Here is a 19,213-nt window from a genome sequence, read left to right as displayed (position 1 = left end):
TTAAATACAGTGGTGCCTCGACTTACGAATGTCCCTACTTACGACCATTTTGAGTTACGACTAGCTCCGGTCGCAAAATTTTGCTTCTACTTGCAACCATAGCTTCCACTTACGAACAGAAAAAGGCAGGGGGAAAAAGGCAGGAAATTCAAATTGCTAACTGCAGGTGGCGACGAGGCTGCTTCTTTGTAGCTCTTTCGCTCCAGCAGTTAGAGAGTGTGTGTCGTCATAGGCTTGGGGCTGCCTCGCTTCTGCGTGAGCGTGTGTGTGTGTTTGCAGGGAGGCTTCGGGCTGCCTGGTAAGGTAAGGTGCTGTTTTCTGCTTTTTAAAAACTGTTCTGGGTGTTTTTGCAGCGTGGTTTTGGGCTGGGGGGGATTATGTTTCTGTGCTGTGATGGGTCTTGGGGGGCTTGTTTGTTTTTTGGTTTTTTCCCCCATTTCCAATGAATCTTTGGGTTTTTTGTTGCTTTTGGGAGTGTTTTTTCCATATCTGATGGGTCTTGGGGGTTTGTTTGTTTTTTGTTTTTGTTTTTGCCCCGTTTCTGATAGGTCTTGGGGATTTGCTTTGTTTGTTTTTTGGCTTCTCCCCATTTCCGATGGGTCTTGGGGGGTTTGTTTGCTTTTTTGGGGGTTCCCCATTTCCGATGGGCCTTGGGGGGTTGGTTGCTTTTGGGGTTCCCCATTTCTTCCCTTGCTTTTTCCTTTGTTTCCTTTGCATTTCTGACCTGCCCCCTTTGTTCTCTGTGCACTTCCAGTCTACTCTGTTTGTTTTCTGTGCATTTCCAATGGGTCCTGCACGCTTGATTGCTTTTCTTTATCTCCCCCCCCCCCCCCTTTGGTCAGAAGGGATTAATCTCTTTTCCTATAAGTCTTGCAGTCATTTTAATTTTGGTGATTTTTTTTCTTTCGGCAGAACAGATTAATTGCATTTAATGTGTTCCTATGGGAAATGGTGCTTCGACTTATGACCATTTTGAGTTACATCCATCTTCTGGAACGGATTATGGTCGTAAATCGAGGCACCGCTGTATAATAATTTTGTAGCTAAACTACACAAAGGAGTAGCAGCACAGTCTCTTAGTGTATAAGTAATGTAGGGAACCTGTGACAAATTATTGTTATATGCTGATTCCAATCAGTTACAGTCCACCTATCCAGTTGTGCAGGATGATGGGTTTAGTAATTTATCGGTGTCTGAAGGGCTGTCCTTCATAGATTGAAATTTCTAAAAGCTCACATTGTTTCAGCTGCAGGGTATTTTTGACCCCAGTGAGAATTTCAGAGAATTCAGGGTATAAACAAGTCCTATGCCCAAGAGGTATTTGTGTGTGTATTCTGTTCTATCCAAATATATATACATATAAAATAGTCAGAAAATAAACAGTAGAATAAATGTAAAATAAAATCAGATCACATTAAAAAACTATATTATATCTTGGGGTGTTTTTTTGATCCCAGTGAACTCCACTGCCCCCTAATGTGGTCAACTTACTGACAAATGGGGTGTACCACTTTTGCTTTACTGTATAATACTGTGCCAAAAAATAAAATATGTTGTCTTGTGTTCCAAAACATACATTGGCAAGGATGGAAAAAATTTTTTAGCGCTAATCTAATTGCTGAGATAATTTTGCCCCAGGTATTTTTATTTTATTTTGGTTTGTAGGAAGAATACCAGTTGTATCCAGTTCAAGCACTTTATGTCTCTATAATGTTTGTCTTTTTTTCTTTTCTCTTTTTTAATCCTAGTTTACCAGCTATATCCTTGACCAGGTCAATTCTGGCAAAGGAAAACTAGCTCCTGGTTTTGATTCTGAAACAATTGTGAAAAATATGTTCACCAATCAAGACCGGAATGGAGATGGCAAGATTACCGCTGAAGAATTCAAACTGAAAGACGAAGAACTGCAGGAACATGATGAACTGTAGCATAGTTTAAATTTATATGAGATGAACTGCTGTTAGGATATGTGCACTGTAGAAGTGGTCTAAAATGTCTGAGTACAGTGGAAATGAATATCCGTGTCTCTGTATGTGTGAAATTGGCAAGAGTTATATCATAGATTTTCTGTTATAAATCATGAAGTGCCTCAGAATTAGGTTTCACGATTTTTAAATTAAATATATACACACTGCCATAATCACACAAAGTTTTCAGCTTATTTTTAGAAATGTGGGAATTTTAGGAGGGTATTGTGACCCAAAAGAGATACATATTTCCATTAAAGAAATGCATTAAATTTCCATAATGTACTCTGCTAGTGCAAGGGATTTATACTTCTTCAGTGTTTTATTTGTAGCTACATGTATAAATTACAAAAGGAAGTGCACAGAAAAATGATTACATACTTAGGCTGAAATCCTTTTGCTTAAGTGTGCCAAGTCACACTGGAGTAGGCCCACTCTGGTGAGGGTTTTGTGAGTCAACTTTAGTATCGTAAGTTGCGACTAAAGTAGGCCTATTTGAACCAATGGAACTTATGGAGTTGATTCAACAAATCCCCACTGATTAAGTGGGCCTAATATAGCGTGACTTAGTACACTAAGCAACAGGATTTCAGTCATAAATTCCATTTGACTTTGTCTTTACAGAAGTCTTATATTAATATCACAGAAAAAAGTGGAAACCTGAAACCTGAATAGATGCATAATAGCTATATATTCAGTATATGGGTAAATCTTGTCATCTACAAGCAGTTGAAAGAACTTAAAAGTGAACTTCATTTTAAATTTCAGGCACTGTTCATGTCTACAGTTTCTGAAGTTGTGGCTAGATCTTTAAAACAAGGACATAAATCAGGTGTAAAAGATGCATACCAAAAGTTTAATTTAAGAAACATAAAGCCACTAATGATATTGAACAAAGTGTCTTTCCCAGTGCAGTGAAAGGTTCTAACTTAAAATGGTGCTAGTTTTTAACTTTAAGGCATGCTTTAATTTTTTTTCCTATGGTGAGTAAAGTTTTGTGACTTTTTTTACACACTTTGTAATGCTCATAATGCCATAAAGATTTGTCAAAGGTGATGACAAGCTGGTATTTTTATTAAATAAATCTTAACAAACACAGCGTGTAAGACATGTTTGTGGATGTGTGACCAAGAATGAGTAGAAGATAAGTGTAAACAACCTTGATTGAAATTTTAGTTTTCAGAAATTAATAACACACTTTTCTCACCTTATGAGGCCCAATGCAGTTTGTAAAAAATATTTAAAATTCACAAATAATAAAAAATGTACCAATTGAACATTTCCCCTTTTTGTATCAATGTGGTAAGGGTGTGTCATAAAATATGAGACAAATTAAAGTCTCAAGAAATTAGATTCCGTTGTGAGTTTGATTCCTAGATGGTTCACCTAAGGAGGAGTGGTCAAACCTGGGACAGCAGATTAAGATACATTCACTCTCTTCAGAAATAACAGTCACCGCAACAGAACAGAATGGATAGTTCCAATGGTGACTGGGGGTGGAGAAACTCCTGGAGTGCAATTGCTGGGCAGCTACAGTATTTGAAGGTGACACTGGACGACAATATTTGATGGAGAGCACCAGGTGGCACTAAAGTGAACTTCTGTTAGTACTGCACAGGTGGGAATGGTAAATGCTGAACTTTTCTTACCTCATGAGAAAATAAAATAAGAGTGCTGGAAGATGAGATTCTCATAAAGGCAGGTGAACAACTAAGGACAAATACAAACAGTGCTCTTGCTAAGTGGCCTACGTGCATGCAGGTGAAAAGAAAGTCAAGTGCTGTACATAGAACAATACAAGTCAATACATGCAGCTGGAACATGGAATGGGCAAAGTATGACTCAAAGCAAATGAAACTGTCAAGCAAGAATTGGAACATTTAGGCTGGCATGGATGGAGGGACAGTTGGACTTTCATTTGAACCTCCAGTGTTTGACTGGGTCCTTCATAAGCTGACATCTCTCTGCTCAGATCCAAAATGAAGATCTTCCCTGGCCTGGTATTTCACCTGGCATTGGAATTGTTTTGTCTCCCTGCAATTTATCTTTCAATTTATTTTCAAATTTTATTTTTTAATTTATTTGGTATAGTGCAGTCAATTTTTTTTGGTGTGGTTCCCCCCCTCCCCCAGTTTATCATCAGAATTCAGTCCTCTTCTCTTGGGTAGGGGTATTGCATTTGGGTTTCTATTTTAGTTTATGCTTCGTGGGGATTGCTTTTGATGTGCTGGGAGTGTGGGGAGGGTATTTTGTGCTGCTTTGTTTATAATTATTTTTTCCTGCATATTATAATTGCTCAATTATAAAACTTTTAGCATTAAGTTTTGTATTATTTTTCTTATTATTACTATTATTCACAAAGGGGCCTTTTTCAAGTGGTTGGCAGTTGTTTGGTTTATATCAATTTTGTTTTTGTTGTTGGTGCAACCTGGCAGTTGATTTGGTTTATATCTATTTATTTTGTTTTTCGCGAAGGCTTTCACAGCCAGGATCTAATGGTTGGTGTGGGTTTTTTGGGCTCTTTGGCCGTGTTCTGAAGGTTGTTCTTCCTAACGTTTCGCCAGTCTCTGTGTTCTTTGATTCTGGTGTAGATGCTTCGTTTTGTGGTTCTAATATATACCTGGCCACAACTGCAAGGTATCCGATGTACTCCTGCAGTGGCGAGGGGGTCCCTTCTGTCCTTTGCTGACCGTAACATTTATTGTATTTTTGTGGTGGGCTTGAATACTCTTTGTAGGTTGTGTTTTTTCAAAAGTTTCCCCATGCGGTCCGTGAAACATTTGATGTATAAGCAGAAATACAGTACTTTATTTGTGGGTGGCTGTTTTTCTTCTTCAGTTCGGTGTTGTTTTCTTGGTTTGATGGCTCTTGTGATTTCATTTTTGGAGTAGCCATTTGCCTGTAGGGCCCAATTCAGATGGTTGAGTTCAGTGCTGAGAAAGTGAGCTTCACAGTTCCGATTTGCACGGTCTACCAGTGTTTTGATTATGCTTCATTTTTGCTGTGGGTGGTGGTTGGAGTTTTTTGTGTAGGTACTGGTCTGTGTGGGTGGGTTTTCTGTAGACCTTGTGTCCCAGTCGGAGCTCAGTTTTGCGTAGGACCATGACATCTAAGAACGGGAGTTGGTCCTCTATTTCTTTTTCCATGGTGAATTGTATATTTGGGTGGATGCTGTTGAGATGGTTGAGAAATTCTTCCAATTTTTCTTCACCCTGGCTCCAAATTGCAAAGGTGTCATCCACATATTGGAACCAGACTGTGGATGTGAGGGGTGCTGAAGCCAGGGCAAGTTTTTTGAAATGCTCCATGTAGAAGTTTGCTATAACCGGGCTGAGGGGGGAGCAAGACAATGAAGAATGCTGATAAGAAGATACCATGGACCACCAGAAAGATTAACAAGTTGGCTCTAGATCAAATCTATTCTGAACTCTCACCGGAAGTTAAAATGATTAAACTGAGGCTGTCCTATTTGAGCACATCATGGAAAGATGAGACTCTCTGGAAAAGATAATATAGTGAAAGTTAGAGGTAGCAGGAGAAGATGAAGACAAGTTATGAGAAGGTTCGATTCCATAAAGGCAATCACAAGCTTCGGTTGTTAGGGGCTGAACATGTCTATCCATAATAGGATATTTTGGAGATCACCATTAGCCACTGGATTTTTTTTAATTTTTGGCCTACAGCTCCCAAATCTGGAGGAATTCCCCCATTCAAACTTTTTGACTCATTCTTCAAAAAAATAAAAGCTCTGACATGTTTTCAAGGTCTTAAGCTATGAATTCAGATGCTAGCAGCTATTTTTGTTCTGTGGAGATGACACGGAAATGGATGGGAAGGACTAAGATGTGTGGGAGTTGCAAGGGATTATGGCTGCTGCAGTCTCTGCTGATTAAACTCTGCACAGTAAACCACTTAAAAACCTACCATATGCATAGTCCCTTGTAGCTTTCCACAGAGCATTTCCTCTGTCCTGTTTCATAACAGACTATATGTGAGGCAGACAAACACATGAAGAGCATTTTAGCACATGGTATTTATTTGTAATGGTTTATGTACCACAGCATAGTTTATAAGGTAATACTGAAATAGTACCATGTAGAGTTAGCTTTTAAAAACCTTTAGAAGGCTACTGAAAATGTCACGTGCTATTCATATTTGTCTAAATTAGAAAAAGGGACTTCAGAAATTATTCAGTTTCAAAATACAAGGCAGAAAACGTCCTTAGGCAAATACTACAATAAAGCACTCTACAAGATCCAATCCAGCATTATCTTATTGTGGATAGCATGATGTAAAATTTATTGTTCAGACTTAACTAATCTGTCTGTTATAATATAAGCAGACAGTGAACATGCCTATTTTCTAACACAAAATATTTCAGGTCAATAAAGAAATCTGCAGTATTGAACGTCAAACTTAAAAGGTGAGGTAACAAATTTTGCTTACATATTACAGCTTGAGCTTTTTCTACAAAAATCTCACTTATTTCAGAAATAATCCCTTTATTTGACATGAATAAAAACGCAGTGAGGCCTTTTTCGGTGACTCATACAACCTATATGCTGGAACTAATAAATAAAGGATGCAGTTAAAAGTAAAATGTGTTTAACAGCAGCAGAGGAATATCCAGATGATCATGTATGTATACAGTATGTTACTTTCTAAATAAAGTTACAATACTGTGAAAAACAGTATCAACAGTAATATTCTGAGACATCATAGGCTTGCATGTTACAGAATCTTTTGCAGGATTGAATTCGCTACATCCAAAGAGTCATCTTTCACCAAAACAATGTCATAGGAGTCCATATATTTTTCCAGCAGTTCTTCTACCTGGTTATAGAAATGTAAAAAAATAAAGTGATTAGAAAAAAACAAAAACTTCTGGAAACATACAATTTATACGGTCATCATTCTTTCAGCAGTACCATTTTTCTATTCCTATGTAAGTCTATGTTTGTTACAAAAGAATGTTCACCATATCTGAATACTATGGGAATGCCTTTGAATTTAGGGTAAAAGGTAAAAGTAATTCAAATTAATGTTGAGATGTGGTACAATATTGCCAACTTGAACGCAAACTGTATCATTGACTTAGACTGTTATTGTCATGTGCTGTCAAATCACCTCCAACTCATGGCAATCCTATGAATGAGCACTCTCCAAAATGTCCTGTCAGCCACCCTGCTCCGCTCTTGCAGACTGACACCCATGGCCTCTTTTAGGGAGTCAGTCCATCTCATTTTTGGCCTTCTTATTTTTCTACTGTCTTCCACTCCTCAGCATTATTGTCTCTTCCAGGGAATCCTGTCTTCTCATGATGTGCCCAAAACAAAATAGCCTAAGTTTCGATATTTTTGCCTCCATAGACAATTCAGGCTTGATTTGGTCTAGTTCTCATTGGCAATCCAGGATATCCACAAAGCTTTCTTACAGTGTCATATTTTGAACAAATCATTTTTCCTCCTGGCGGGCTTCTTAACAGTCCAGCTTTCACACCCGTACAAGGTGACTGGAAATATAAAAGTATGGATGACCTTGGCCTTGGTCTCCAACATATCCTTACATGATGATCTTTTCTAATTCCTTCATTGCTGCCTTTCCTAGTCCCAGTTTTCCAATTTTTGGATGCACTCTCCATTTGGATTATGATTGAACCAAGGTATACAAAATCTCTAAATAGATTAAATCTTTTACTTAGATTAAATTATACACAAATCCCACTTAGCGTATTTTCAAGACTCAGTCTACAATGGCTGAAATCCTCTTCCATACTGCCTAAGAATGATGATGTCTTCCGTCACAACAATTTTTAGAAATAAAAAATTTCCAAGTCCTCCTCATGCTCCCAAGGCTCTTTGTGGGATCCCTTTCATGGTAGGTAAGCTATTAAGGGCTCCAGAATGTGGGAGTGTAGGACTAAACTACTGCATTAAAGTTGCTTCAGATTCTAATCTTACCATAAGGATTATAGCCTAGGTCAATGAGAAGTATCTTTATCTTACTGTACTTAGTCTTTAGTAACTGTGGTTGGAAGTTGCAATTTCTGAAACTAACGACAGTCCATATTGACTACAATTTGTTTTGTAAAGCAAAGTGTTTCTTTCTACGTAGAAGAAGAGAAGGGAAAAGCATGCTAGCCCAAAGTCCGCTGCCACTCCTTCCTTCTTGTCCACATTGTATTGAAGAGTAATTTAGTATGATGTGGAAAAATGGCCAAAACTGATATATTTGAGGCCTTTGCAATGTTCTTCTTTGATAGCTCTTCAAGAACTTATCTAATTTCCATCACATGTGAACCACTACGTGGTGATTACACTTTGGGAATATAATGTCAAAAATATGGTGCATAATAATCTTGAAATTCTGTACCTCACAAAGGTACACATTTGTACCAGCTTTTACTTATATTTAGCTTTGAAAATGCTGCTCTAATATATGTTTACTGGTTAGATATCTGATTGGTTAGACAGTTAACACAAGATTCAGATGCTCAAGATTAAATACAGTGGTGCCTCGCTTAACGTTTGCTTCGTTTAACGTTTTTTTCGCTTAACGTTTATTTTTTCAGAGGCAGATTGTGCTTCGTATAACGTTTTTCCCTATGGGCGATTTTCGCATAGCGTTTTTGGGACCATGCTTCGCTTAACGTTTTTGGTTTTAGGTCCCCTGCTTCGCTTAACGTTTTTTTTGTTTTCAATTTAAAAAGTGTCTTAGAAGGGTCCAAAACGGTTCTAAATGCTTGGATTCGTTAGAGGACCCCTTAAGTCATGTGCAAACCTGATTTGGCTTTGATCTGACGTTTCGTTAATTTTTTGTGAATTTTTGTTTTTTGGCCCATAGGAACCAATGGACCTGTCAAAATCTGACAGCTCCATGCTTTCCTATGGCGGAGAAAACAATTTACAAAAAATTAACGAAAGTTCAGATCAAAGCCAAATCAGGTTTGCACACAACTTAGGGGGTCCTCTAACGAACCCAAGAATTTAGAACAGTTGCTGAGTCTTCATTAATTTTTTGTGAATTTTTTCTTCCCCCATAGGAAATAATGGAGCTGTCAGATTTTGACAGCTGTTAAAAGTTGGGGGAAAAAATTCACCATTAATTAACGAAAAGTCAGATCAAAGCCAAATTAACTTTTGCATCCGTTTTAGAGGGTGCAGAAGCTAATCCAAGCATTTAAAACCATTTTTGACCCTTTTATGACACACTTAATTTTGCAAAAATTGACTTCGCAAAGCCATTGAAACCTATTGAGTCAACTACAATACATTCCAATGGAGGATACATTGTATCGTTTAACGATGTTTCCTATGGGTTTTTTCGCTTAAGGACGGCAATCCGTGCCTATTGGAACGGATTAACCGGTTTCCAATGCATCTCTATGGGAAATGGTGTTTCGCATAAAGTTTTTTTCACATAAGGTTTTTTTTTTTGAACCAATTAAAAACGTTATGCGAGGCACCACTGTATTTGTTTAAAGCACTGCTGACATATGTGGCCATCTTGAGAGGGAAATAATGTGCTCAACCATTCCACCAAATAATGGACCAAATTATAATAGCCATTCCATAAAAGGTATTTCAGTCTGTTAATAAGGTACTGAAAAATACTGTACCAATGATTTTTAATCTGGCAAACAGACGAGAAAACAGCTTTACTATTGAGGACAGACAAATGAGATACAGGGGTTCAAATTTCTACCTGTGAATTATGTTGTGATTATAAAACTTGAGAAACTCCTAAAACACATGAAGGCTAACTTTAATGACTAGTTAATGTTTTAATGTATCAAAGATTTTAAGTTTATAAACTTACTTTATCATTGAGATAACCAATTTTAAGAATGTGTTCAACATTTGCCACTCCATCTGCCATAGTCAAATCTCCTTGGGAATCTCCGAGCAATATAATGTTACTATTGTCCTTTAACTGCTTGAAGTACTCTGTATTCTTCAAAGCACCATCATGTTTGTTGTAAACATGAATTAGTTCCCCTTTAAATCCTTTTAATATACCCTGTTAGATATGATAAAAGTTAGTTCCAAAACTTTGTAAGCAAATACGGAAGTGTCATTGAGTTGTCTTTATTATGTTTCTACGAAACTTAATTCTTTCAACCCATTCCGGTTATATGCAGATTATTATAATGAGAACAACAAATTATTGACAGGAAACAACAAATTGTTTTTCATAGGAATAGCATCTTTGCTCTACCAAATGTAGTCTACCTATGGAAATTAAAATGCAAAATAATTAAATCCCATTTTTCTGTTTTGATTTAAACCTGAGCAAACTCAATAGATTGTATAATGCTACATTGAATTAAAGCTTTACATTTTACACTTTTTTACTTACATTCTCATCAAAATCCATGAAATTGGAAACTACTTTGACATTGGAATGGTAGACGCCTGCTTGATGAATAACTTCTTCTAAGATGTCTCCAATTCCAGCAGAAAATATGAATACAGGAATATTATGCTCATGGAGTTTATCGAAGAAACTTTCATACCCTTCTCTGTAAAACAGGAAGGTGTTTCTAAAACACTAAAATCTGACAACATTCCATTCTGTGACTGCCAAAATAGAAATTTAACCATTTCTGTAACACTGAAAACATAGGCAAGATGCTGGCACACTTGAAATCATGACCAAAACTGAAAAAGTTGTATCAAATATATATTGGCTGAAATCCTGTTGTCTGCACATAGATGTAACAGGCCCATAGAATATGTGAGGGTTTGGTAAATCAATTCCTTCGTTAGTTCCACTGATTCAAATGGGGTTATGTTCCAGTTGTGACTTATGCTTAAGCAACAGGCTTTCGGCCACTGTGTTTTAAAGACATAATTCAAGTTTTCCCAAAAACCAATTACAATGGTGCCTTAACTTACGAACGTCCCGACATATGACCATTTCAAGTTACGACCAGCTCTGGCTGCAAAATTTTGCTTCTACTTGCGACCAGAGCTTCCACTTACGAACAGAAAAAGGCAGGGAAAAAAGGCTGGGAATTCAAATTGCTAACCGTTGGTGGCGAAGAGGCTGCTTCTTGGTAGCTCTTGCGTTTTGTTTTGCTTTTTTTGCATTTCTGAAGGGTCTTGCATGGTTTGCTTTTCTTTTCTTTCCCCCCGGCCAGAACGGATTAATCACGTTTCCGATGGGTCTCGCAGTGGGTTTTTTTTGGGGTGTGTGTGATTGCATTTCAATGCATTCCTTTGGGAAATGGTGCTTCAATTTACGACCATTTTGAGTTATGACCGGCGTTCCGGAACCAATTAAGTTCGTACGTCAAGGCACCACTATATTGCACAAATATGCTATACCTTAATAAATGTTACTCCATTCCTACAGATAAAAACAGTTAACTTTGTGAGCATCATGCAACATAAAACAAGACAAAGATAAAAAGAAAAACAGCTTCAGAAAACACAAATATGAGAAAGAAGGACTGCTGCCATTAACTGTAATGCAGTTGTGTCTGTTTTATTTGGATAAAACACAAAAACTTATCATCCAATATCCTATGCAAAATTAGGGATTTATGTTGTGGTGGTGGAATGCAAGTTGCTTTTGTTCATCCTGTGTCTTATGACAGAATGTATCTATGCCATCAGTCTTTTCTGTATTGGAGTTATAGACGCAACATGAAAACCAAGCATGTAGAAGCTCTTTATGCAGGAGCAAGGCAAGGCAAGAACTGGTCCACATTCAACAAATGGGCAAGTGATTTTAGTGCAGCTTTCCATTTCTACTATTATCAGCTATCTTTCCCTCCTAAACTCTGACATTATGCATGAGTATTAAATAACAGGAAACAGAACACTAGATGCTTACTTACTTCAACATAACATCAGACTCCCTCACAATTTCAGCAAATTTGTCCTTTTGCAATCCTTGTTCAATAAGTAAAGCATGTGATTTGTTGTACCTAAGATTAAAAATAAACAAAACATACACCTTGTTTAGGTGTATTCAGGCTGGAAATTCATTGGCCAAAATCCTTTTAGTGTTTGCATAAGATTTGTGTAACTTCTTGGATGTACAGTCAAGCATATGACTGAGATGCACCACAGCACTTCATTAGCTGCAATTAGTCAAGGTGGTTACACAAAATATATGAGAACACCAACAGGATTCTGGCCAGTACTGTATTTCTTACTCAAAGAAGGATATGTTCAGACAGACATCTGAGTCTCTTCTAATTTTGCTGGATAGAAAAAAGCCCTCTGTGCATGCCGCGGTCTTACAATCACCATGATACAGAAGATATTTGGATAAAATGAAGAAAAACAAGGCAAAACAAGACAACTCTTTAAACATGAACAGTGAAATATCTTGCAAAATAGCCTAATTTTTTAGATGTGCAATTTGACTGTCTTGTTACAAAATTATCCAGTAGAAGTAACTGTACTAATTTCATCCCATAAAGAGAGGGTTATACAGAGCACAATTCAATCTTTTCCTATAGAAACATTGCAGTGGGTTGTATTCACTTCTTTGGGGTTCACTTTTGCAAGCTGTCTCTTTTTACTTACTTAAAAATATTATTGTTGAAATCAGAATTTATTTGCATTATATGTTTATAGCAATAAATCTATATCAGCAATGAAATGAACGAATTTGAAAGCGGTTTCAATCAACACCAGCATCCGTGGCAACATGGGTTCTCCACAGTTATCAAGGCAAAGAGATCAACTTGACATGAGGCGTTACAATGAACTGGTTAACATATGTGATTGAAGTACCGTTTAATGTCACAATAAACCTTGAACATCCATGTTCCCCTCCTGCCAGTGTGGCACAGAAGCTTAGAAATCTGAGAAGCTAAGTATCTTCTGCTTCTGCTTCAGATTATTTTACTGTGTTATCCAAATTGTAATTAATCTTATTATTGGTAAACTGAAAAAAAACCACTTTCGAATAAATAACTGTCGATGAACTGGCTTGTTTTAATAAACAAACAAATAAATAAACTGTAAGTATTAGCTAGCTTAGGTTTGAACAAAATGCCAAAATCTGATTAGTGTGAAAAAGAAATGGAAGCATCCAATGTCCTCCATGCAACTGTGACTAACACATTCGCTGGGAACATACAAATCCAAGTCTTGTGGGGGATTACTGTCATAACACCAAACCAGGAATGGACAACCTTTATAGCTCCAGGGGCCACATTAGTCCACCTCTGGATCTTGGAAGTCTACATCCACTCCTGTGATTCCCCAAGAAATTTCCTCCCCTTAAAAAATTGGGCTTTTAACTGAAAAAAGCCCTCTAGTGCCCTCTAGTGGACAAATGTTTTGTAAAGAAAAATATCTGGGGTCTGTGGAAGAGCCCCAGGGACGAGGGTGTGTGCATGTGTTACTGCGTTCAGATCCCTGTTTGGCTATGGAAACTCACTGGCAAGTGTGTGCATTTAAAACTACTCCTTAAATATACTGCTTGCCTTAAATATTTTATTAGAATTGTTGTAAATTGGGTTATGGCTTGATGCCACATCGCACATACACACAGACTTTGGCAAAATGGATCCGAACATCTACAACAGACGACAAGGCAACATTTTGATATAATCCGTTTTTAAATTTGGGATTAGTGGGGTTCATTTTGCCAACTGCTGCCAGAAGAGATCTTTTCTGATCTGACAGTTCTGCTGACAGATCTTTCCAAATTGCTTGAAACCTTGGCAACTGCTGCCGGAGGGAGGGACTTGGCAAAATATTTCAGTTCAGAGGCTAAATCTTTAGCAGTTTGATAAGAATCTCTAGAACATAATGGTATGCTCAAAACAAAATTGAATAAAATGGCTGCTCTTGGTCAAGTTTAATTTTAGAATTTATTTTATTTTATGCTGCTTTTGTGGGTTTGTAATGAAAAAAAATTTGAGCTGAAAAGTAATCAGAAGTCTGGTTTGGTAACCTTGTCCATTTAATAATTTAGAAATAAACATCAGCTAACATTAACCATTTCAGAAATGGAATTGGTCACCATTCATAAACTCACCATTCAACCATGTAAGGATATTTTTCTTCAATTGTAAGGCTAGGATCAATTTCAATAGGATAATATATTTCTCTCAGTTGGAATAACTGGAAAGAAAACAGGTTGTATTTATTTTTTGTATTCCATTACCATTATAATTCCACTGCTATGTACAAATATTAAGATTAATTTGCTAACATAATACTTGTATGCTACCATGTGTAGAGGAGCCAGTTTCTGACTTTTGTAGGTCAGGCAACAGTTTGCACATGAGGAGGACTACCTCCCCTGATGCTCAGAGGCTAAAGCCTTCAAATCAAAATGAAGCAGTAACAACATGCCAGATACTTTTCAATGAAGGACTTTAGTTTTCTACCTCAAAGGTCAAATTCATATAATAATAATAAGTATAAGAAAAAAGCAACCTAGAGCAATGACAGAAATTGAGGATTAGCAGACATTGTGGTCATAAACTATTTTGGATTGGTGCAAATTTTATCACATATCAGATATAGAACTATAGATATAAATATACATTCAGAAAAGAAATGGACTCATGGGAAAGAAATTCAAAGTACATTCTGTGCCAGTTCTTAATGAAACCAACCAGTTTGATGCTAACACCTTCAGAAACTAACCAAACACATCAGCAGTAATTAATGGGCAAAAAAAGAAAGTTACCAGTTTTAAAATTACCTTCTTGCGACTTTCATCTGTTATGAGTTTACAGTTGTCAATGATGTCTGAAAAACAAGAAATTAAATTTCTTATCTCAGTTTAACAAGAGCCAGCATAGTGTAGTGGACAGAACGTTAGACAATACTCAAGCCTGGGTTCAAATTGTCATTTGGCCATGAATAGCACTGCGACATGTATGACAAAAGTAAAACACACTTTGAACTTCTCATTTAAAAACCCTGGCTAGCGTTGAAAGAACAACTTGATGGCATACAACAATGATGTAAGACCATAATCACTTTAACCATTTTAACTTAAAACATTAGTTTTGAGTAAGTTAAAATGAGTAAGTTAAAATATATTATCAAACATTAGTTTTGAGTAAGTTACTGGCTAAGAAGGTATTTGAAAAGTAAATATTTAAGTACAAAAATCTCAGAATTGCACATATTTAGGCATGTGGCAGTAATGTCAAGCAATTTTATTGCACTTACTCCAGATATGAAACTGATTGTTCTTCACACACACACAAAAATCATTCGAATTTTGAATCCCCACAGATAAATCTGGAATAATACTGTGTCAATAAATAATGAACATTTGGTGGCACAGTATAACAGGTCAAAGATCAGGCAAGAAATAAACTGGAAAGCCAAACATTAGGAAACAGAGAGGAAGTCAAGAGGAACTTCCTGTATTCAAGTACCATGTACTGCCTTTCTAATCTGTGATCTAAATCTAATCTGGAAGTTGAGTCATGGCAACTGGACTTCTTTCTTGTTAGGTTGAAATGTTTCCATACTCATCCCAGTAGCTTCTTCAGACCGAATAAGCTACTTGAATGAGTATCGAGAAACATTTCAACTTAACAAGAAAGAAGTCCAGTTGCCATGACTCACCTTCCAGATTAACCTCACCTGGATGACTGACAATCTTCATAGCTATAAATCTAAATTGAATAGTCACTTAAAACTAATCTACTATAATTATCAGAGCAATCCTACATGTCTTCTCCCAAATAGAGTGGTGCCCCGCATAGCGACGATAATCTGTGCAGCCAAAATCATCGCTATATGGATTCGTCGCTATGCGAAATAAAAACGCCCATAGGAATGCATTAAAACCCGTTTAATGTGTTCCTATGGGCAAAAAACTCAACTTAATGCGAAAATCCTCCATACGGCCGCCATTTTTGCTGCCTGGTAAGCGAGGAATGGGCGCGAAAACACAGTGGGCGGGCATTTTTTGAGCTGGTGGCCATTTTGGAACCACCGATCAGCTGTTGTTAAAACATTGTTAAGCAAAAATCGGTAAGCGAAACGCTTACCGATCATCGCAAAGCGATATTTTCCCATTAGAAACATCATTATGCGATCGAAAAAACGATCACAAAAAATACGTCGCTATGTGGATTCATCGTTAAGCGAGGTGCCCGTTAAGCAAGGCACCACTGTACTTCCTTTTCAGTTGCGGTATTGTCTCCAGAGGGATTGTAACATTAATCTTGATAAAATTAAACTTCCATACAAACATATAAACAATAAAAAATACTCACTATGGCTTGTTGGACACCTTTTGCCATTATAAGAAAATCTACTTAATGTCATATCAAAGTCTGTAATTATCTAAAAAAGAGGAAGAAACAAGTTATAAATGATGTCTACAACGTTAAACCAAATTCCTACACTTGAAACATGCAACAAATCAATAAGATATTATCAGATAGCTGTATCTGCATAAATTACTACAGCTAAAATCCAAATGTAAATTGGAATAAAAATAAGTCCACGGAATTAGCAGGGATTTGGCAACACTTATGTAAATTCCAATAATTCAATAGGTCTTCAGTAGTTGTAACATGCTACTGGATTTCAGCCTATACAGGTACAGAGAAACCTATGTGAATTGTGGGATTATATGCTAACCACTCCACCTCTGGCACAGCCAATCAACTATGTTTTTGATTAACAGGAGAACAGTGTTAAATTTCAATCTGGGACAAATATATGTTTATTAAAATAATCCAACTTCAAGGCAGGCTGATAAAATCAGTCTGTTTTAGTGAAGCATTGTAAAGATGAATCAAGATTTAACTTAATATGTAATCACTTATGATAGTTAGGGAAGAACAAAAACAAAACTTTCCAAACCTGTCCTTGCCGCTAAGATTTAGTTACACTGAAATAAAACTAGTATCATTTATTTTAAAACAATTATTGGAAAGGACACAACTAGCTGAGGTGTGGTAATTCCTGGTGGCTAAAAGAGGTGTAAAACTGATGAGAAAAGGAGAAGATTTCAGAAGTTTTTCATGTATAGATTTGTATATGCTTTCCTGCTCTAAAAGAGATGGGACACTGAGGTCTGTGGGCAGCAAGAAGGGAGTTCCCTCTGCCTTGAGGACTTTCTTGCTTTTTGTGAAGCCACTAGAACAGCCACTGACCCAAATCCTCTTTGTTTGTTTGTTTCTGTGTGCACAATGGCCCATTGTGTATGTAGCCATCTTTTTCACCTATTAGACAGGTATTCACCACTCTTGGCACAGGCATAAGCCCTCTCATTTTCAAAAGGGCAAACTCTAGCTTTCATAACTGCAAACTGGGGATTACTAAAACTCCCTCACACAGACAAGCTACACACTGGAATTACTAATAGGATTCTACTCACTGTCAATTTAATTACTGAATATTAAACAATTTAGCATTTATCATTATTGTATAAATACTATGACTCGGGGGACCTTGCTTATATCTTCAGATTTTGCCAATGCAGTTGGCATTGTTACATGATGTTGGAATTTCTACAAATACGTTTTGCATTTTACCTGAAGTTTGGCAGCTCCTCCCTTGATGAGGCCACAGATAATTTCTTCCACCCTCTCAGGGTCCTTGATATGGACAGGTTTCTTCTGGAATTCTGGCATCTAGGAAAAGTGAAACAAGAGGTGGCTTTAAGTTCACAGAAAGTGATCATTAGTGTGCTGTAAAAGGCAGGACGAAAAGCGAGGAGCTCAGTCCAAACTAGAGTAGGCCTAATGAATATATGGGACATAGTTTAGGGTTAAAACAAAAAGGTCAATTCATTCAATGTGTCGACTTTAGTTGGGAAAGTAAACAGATCTGCCCAATGAGTGCCTTAAAATAAAATCAACTCAGACCCACAGGCTAAAAGAAAAGCACTGAATTTTGAAGAATGGGATTATATTAATAAAATTTCCACAAAAATTCTTACTGACAAATCTTTCTCAATGGCTGAAATGCTGTTAATATGCTAATGAAAGTCACAACTACAGTAGGCCCATTTGAATCAATGGAACTTATGGAAGAATTGATTCAACAAATTCCCACTGATTCAATGGGCCCTCTCTTGTACAACTTAACTGCGCTCAGCAGCAGGATTTCAGCCATTAGCAAGGAGTGCAACATCACTCATGCTGTTTAAATGTAATTTTACACAAACTGAATATATGGAGTATTACCATGGCTTTTGAAAACTATCCCTAAGAGATATTTACAATCATTGCTAAAAGAGAAGTTAGAACCAGTTTCAGCTTTGATTTGTTATGACTGAACACAAGTCTCCACATTCACCCACAGGACTCTGCTCAAAGGTCCTGTGGGAATCAAAGGACACAGATATTCTAACAAACCATGAGATTTTGAAAGAAGGAGGCACATAATACAGATGCTGCAAAATGTGAAGGTCAAGGATACAAAGAACTCAGAAACTAGAAGTTATGGGCAAGGTTTCATGGAAAAGATGGAGAGGTTACTTACCTGTAACCATAGTTCTTCGAGTGGTCCTATGTGAATCCACACAAATGGGTCTTACTGCCCCTGCGCAGGACTTCTTGGAATATTCTAGAGCTTTAAAAGATGTGATTAGTAGGACACTGCCCCGTGGTGTGCATGCTCCGTCCACCAGTAATACCTCAGTTTCGAAAATGTCTGCCGCTGTCAAGACTCTGACCGAAACAAAGGTCAGACACTTAAGTGACGGACAGAGGGGAGGATAGGTGGGATGTGTGGATTCACAGAGGACCACTTGAAGAACTATGGTTACAGGTAAGTAACTTCTCTTCTTTGTGGCCTCTGTGAATGCACACAAATGGGTGACTAGCAAGCCCACTTACCGGAAAGAGAGCCATCACACCAGCAATGAAGTCAGCACAGCCCTTCCGAAACTTGCTTCTTTCTTGGCCCTGACGCCCAGGCGGTAATGTGTCACAAAAGCTGAGGGAGTTGACCAAGTGGCCGCTTGACAGATGTCAGGGACTTCAATGCCACACAGCCAGGCAATGGAGGTGGCCATTGCTCTTGTAGAGTGCACTTTTAGCACATCTGGTGAAGCTTTGCCTGCCAAGTCATAAGCCAAAGTAATGACAGAGACAATCCACCCCGAGACTGTCTGTGAAGAGGCTGGAGAACCTTTCTGTGGGCCATGGAAGCACACAGAGTCTGGGAGAAGGGCGAAAATCTTTAGTCCTGGGAAACATAAAATGCTAAGGTGCAACGAACATTGAGGGGTGCAGCATGAGCTCAACATCAGAAGAAGGAGATGGAAACGTTGGAAGAATCAAAGGT

At 37.5% G+C, this 19,213-nt stretch overlaps 2 protein-coding genes across 6 annotated transcripts in view; one reads left to right on the top strand and one right to left on the bottom strand.

Annotated features, from left to right (window-relative positions):
• FKBP9 (FKBP prolyl isomerase 9) overlaps positions 1 to 3,065 on the top strand; it is a 38,093-nt gene extending 35,028 nt beyond the window's left edge. Inside the window, exon 10 of the mRNA XM_020811263.3 lies at positions 1,749 to 3,065. Coding sequence (XP_020666922.1) covers positions 1,749 to 1,928 — 180 coding nt within the window. The 3' untranslated portion in view covers positions 1,929 to 3,065. The remainder of the gene's footprint in view (positions 1 to 1,748) is intronic.
• A 2,920-nt stretch (positions 3,066 to 5,985) lies between these two features.
• Positions 5,986 to 19,213, bottom strand: part of NT5C3A (5'-nucleotidase, cytosolic IIIA) — a 33,792-nt gene continuing 20,564 nt past the window's right edge. For all 5 annotated transcript variants that reach the window (XM_078377492.1, XM_020811269.3, XM_020811266.3 and 2 more), the window contains 8 exons: positions 17,455 to 17,553; positions 16,186 to 16,255; positions 14,649 to 14,695; positions 13,974 to 14,059; positions 11,812 to 11,901; positions 10,326 to 10,488; positions 9,786 to 9,986; positions 5,986 to 6,800 (listed from right to left, as the gene is read on the bottom strand). In XM_078377492.1, coding sequence (XP_078233618.1) covers positions 6,699 to 6,800; positions 9,786 to 9,986; positions 10,326 to 10,488; positions 11,812 to 11,901; positions 13,974 to 14,059; positions 14,649 to 14,695; positions 16,186 to 16,255; positions 17,455 to 17,553 — 858 coding nt within the window. In that variant the 3' untranslated portion in view covers positions 5,986 to 6,698. The remainder of the gene's footprint in view (positions 6,801 to 9,785; positions 9,987 to 10,325; positions 10,489 to 11,811; positions 11,902 to 13,973; positions 14,060 to 14,648; positions 14,696 to 16,185; positions 16,256 to 17,454; positions 17,554 to 19,213) is intronic.

Source organism: Pogona vitticeps, chromosome 6 (genome assembly GCF_051106095.1).
Source record: "Pogona vitticeps strain Pit_001003342236 chromosome 6, PviZW2.1, whole genome shotgun sequence".
In the NCBI taxonomy this organism is placed as follows: domain Eukaryota; kingdom Metazoa; phylum Chordata; class Lepidosauria; order Squamata; family Agamidae; genus Pogona; species Pogona vitticeps.
The sequence above is the reverse complement of the archived record's forward strand: the minus strand, read 5'-3'. Positions and strand labels throughout refer to the sequence as shown.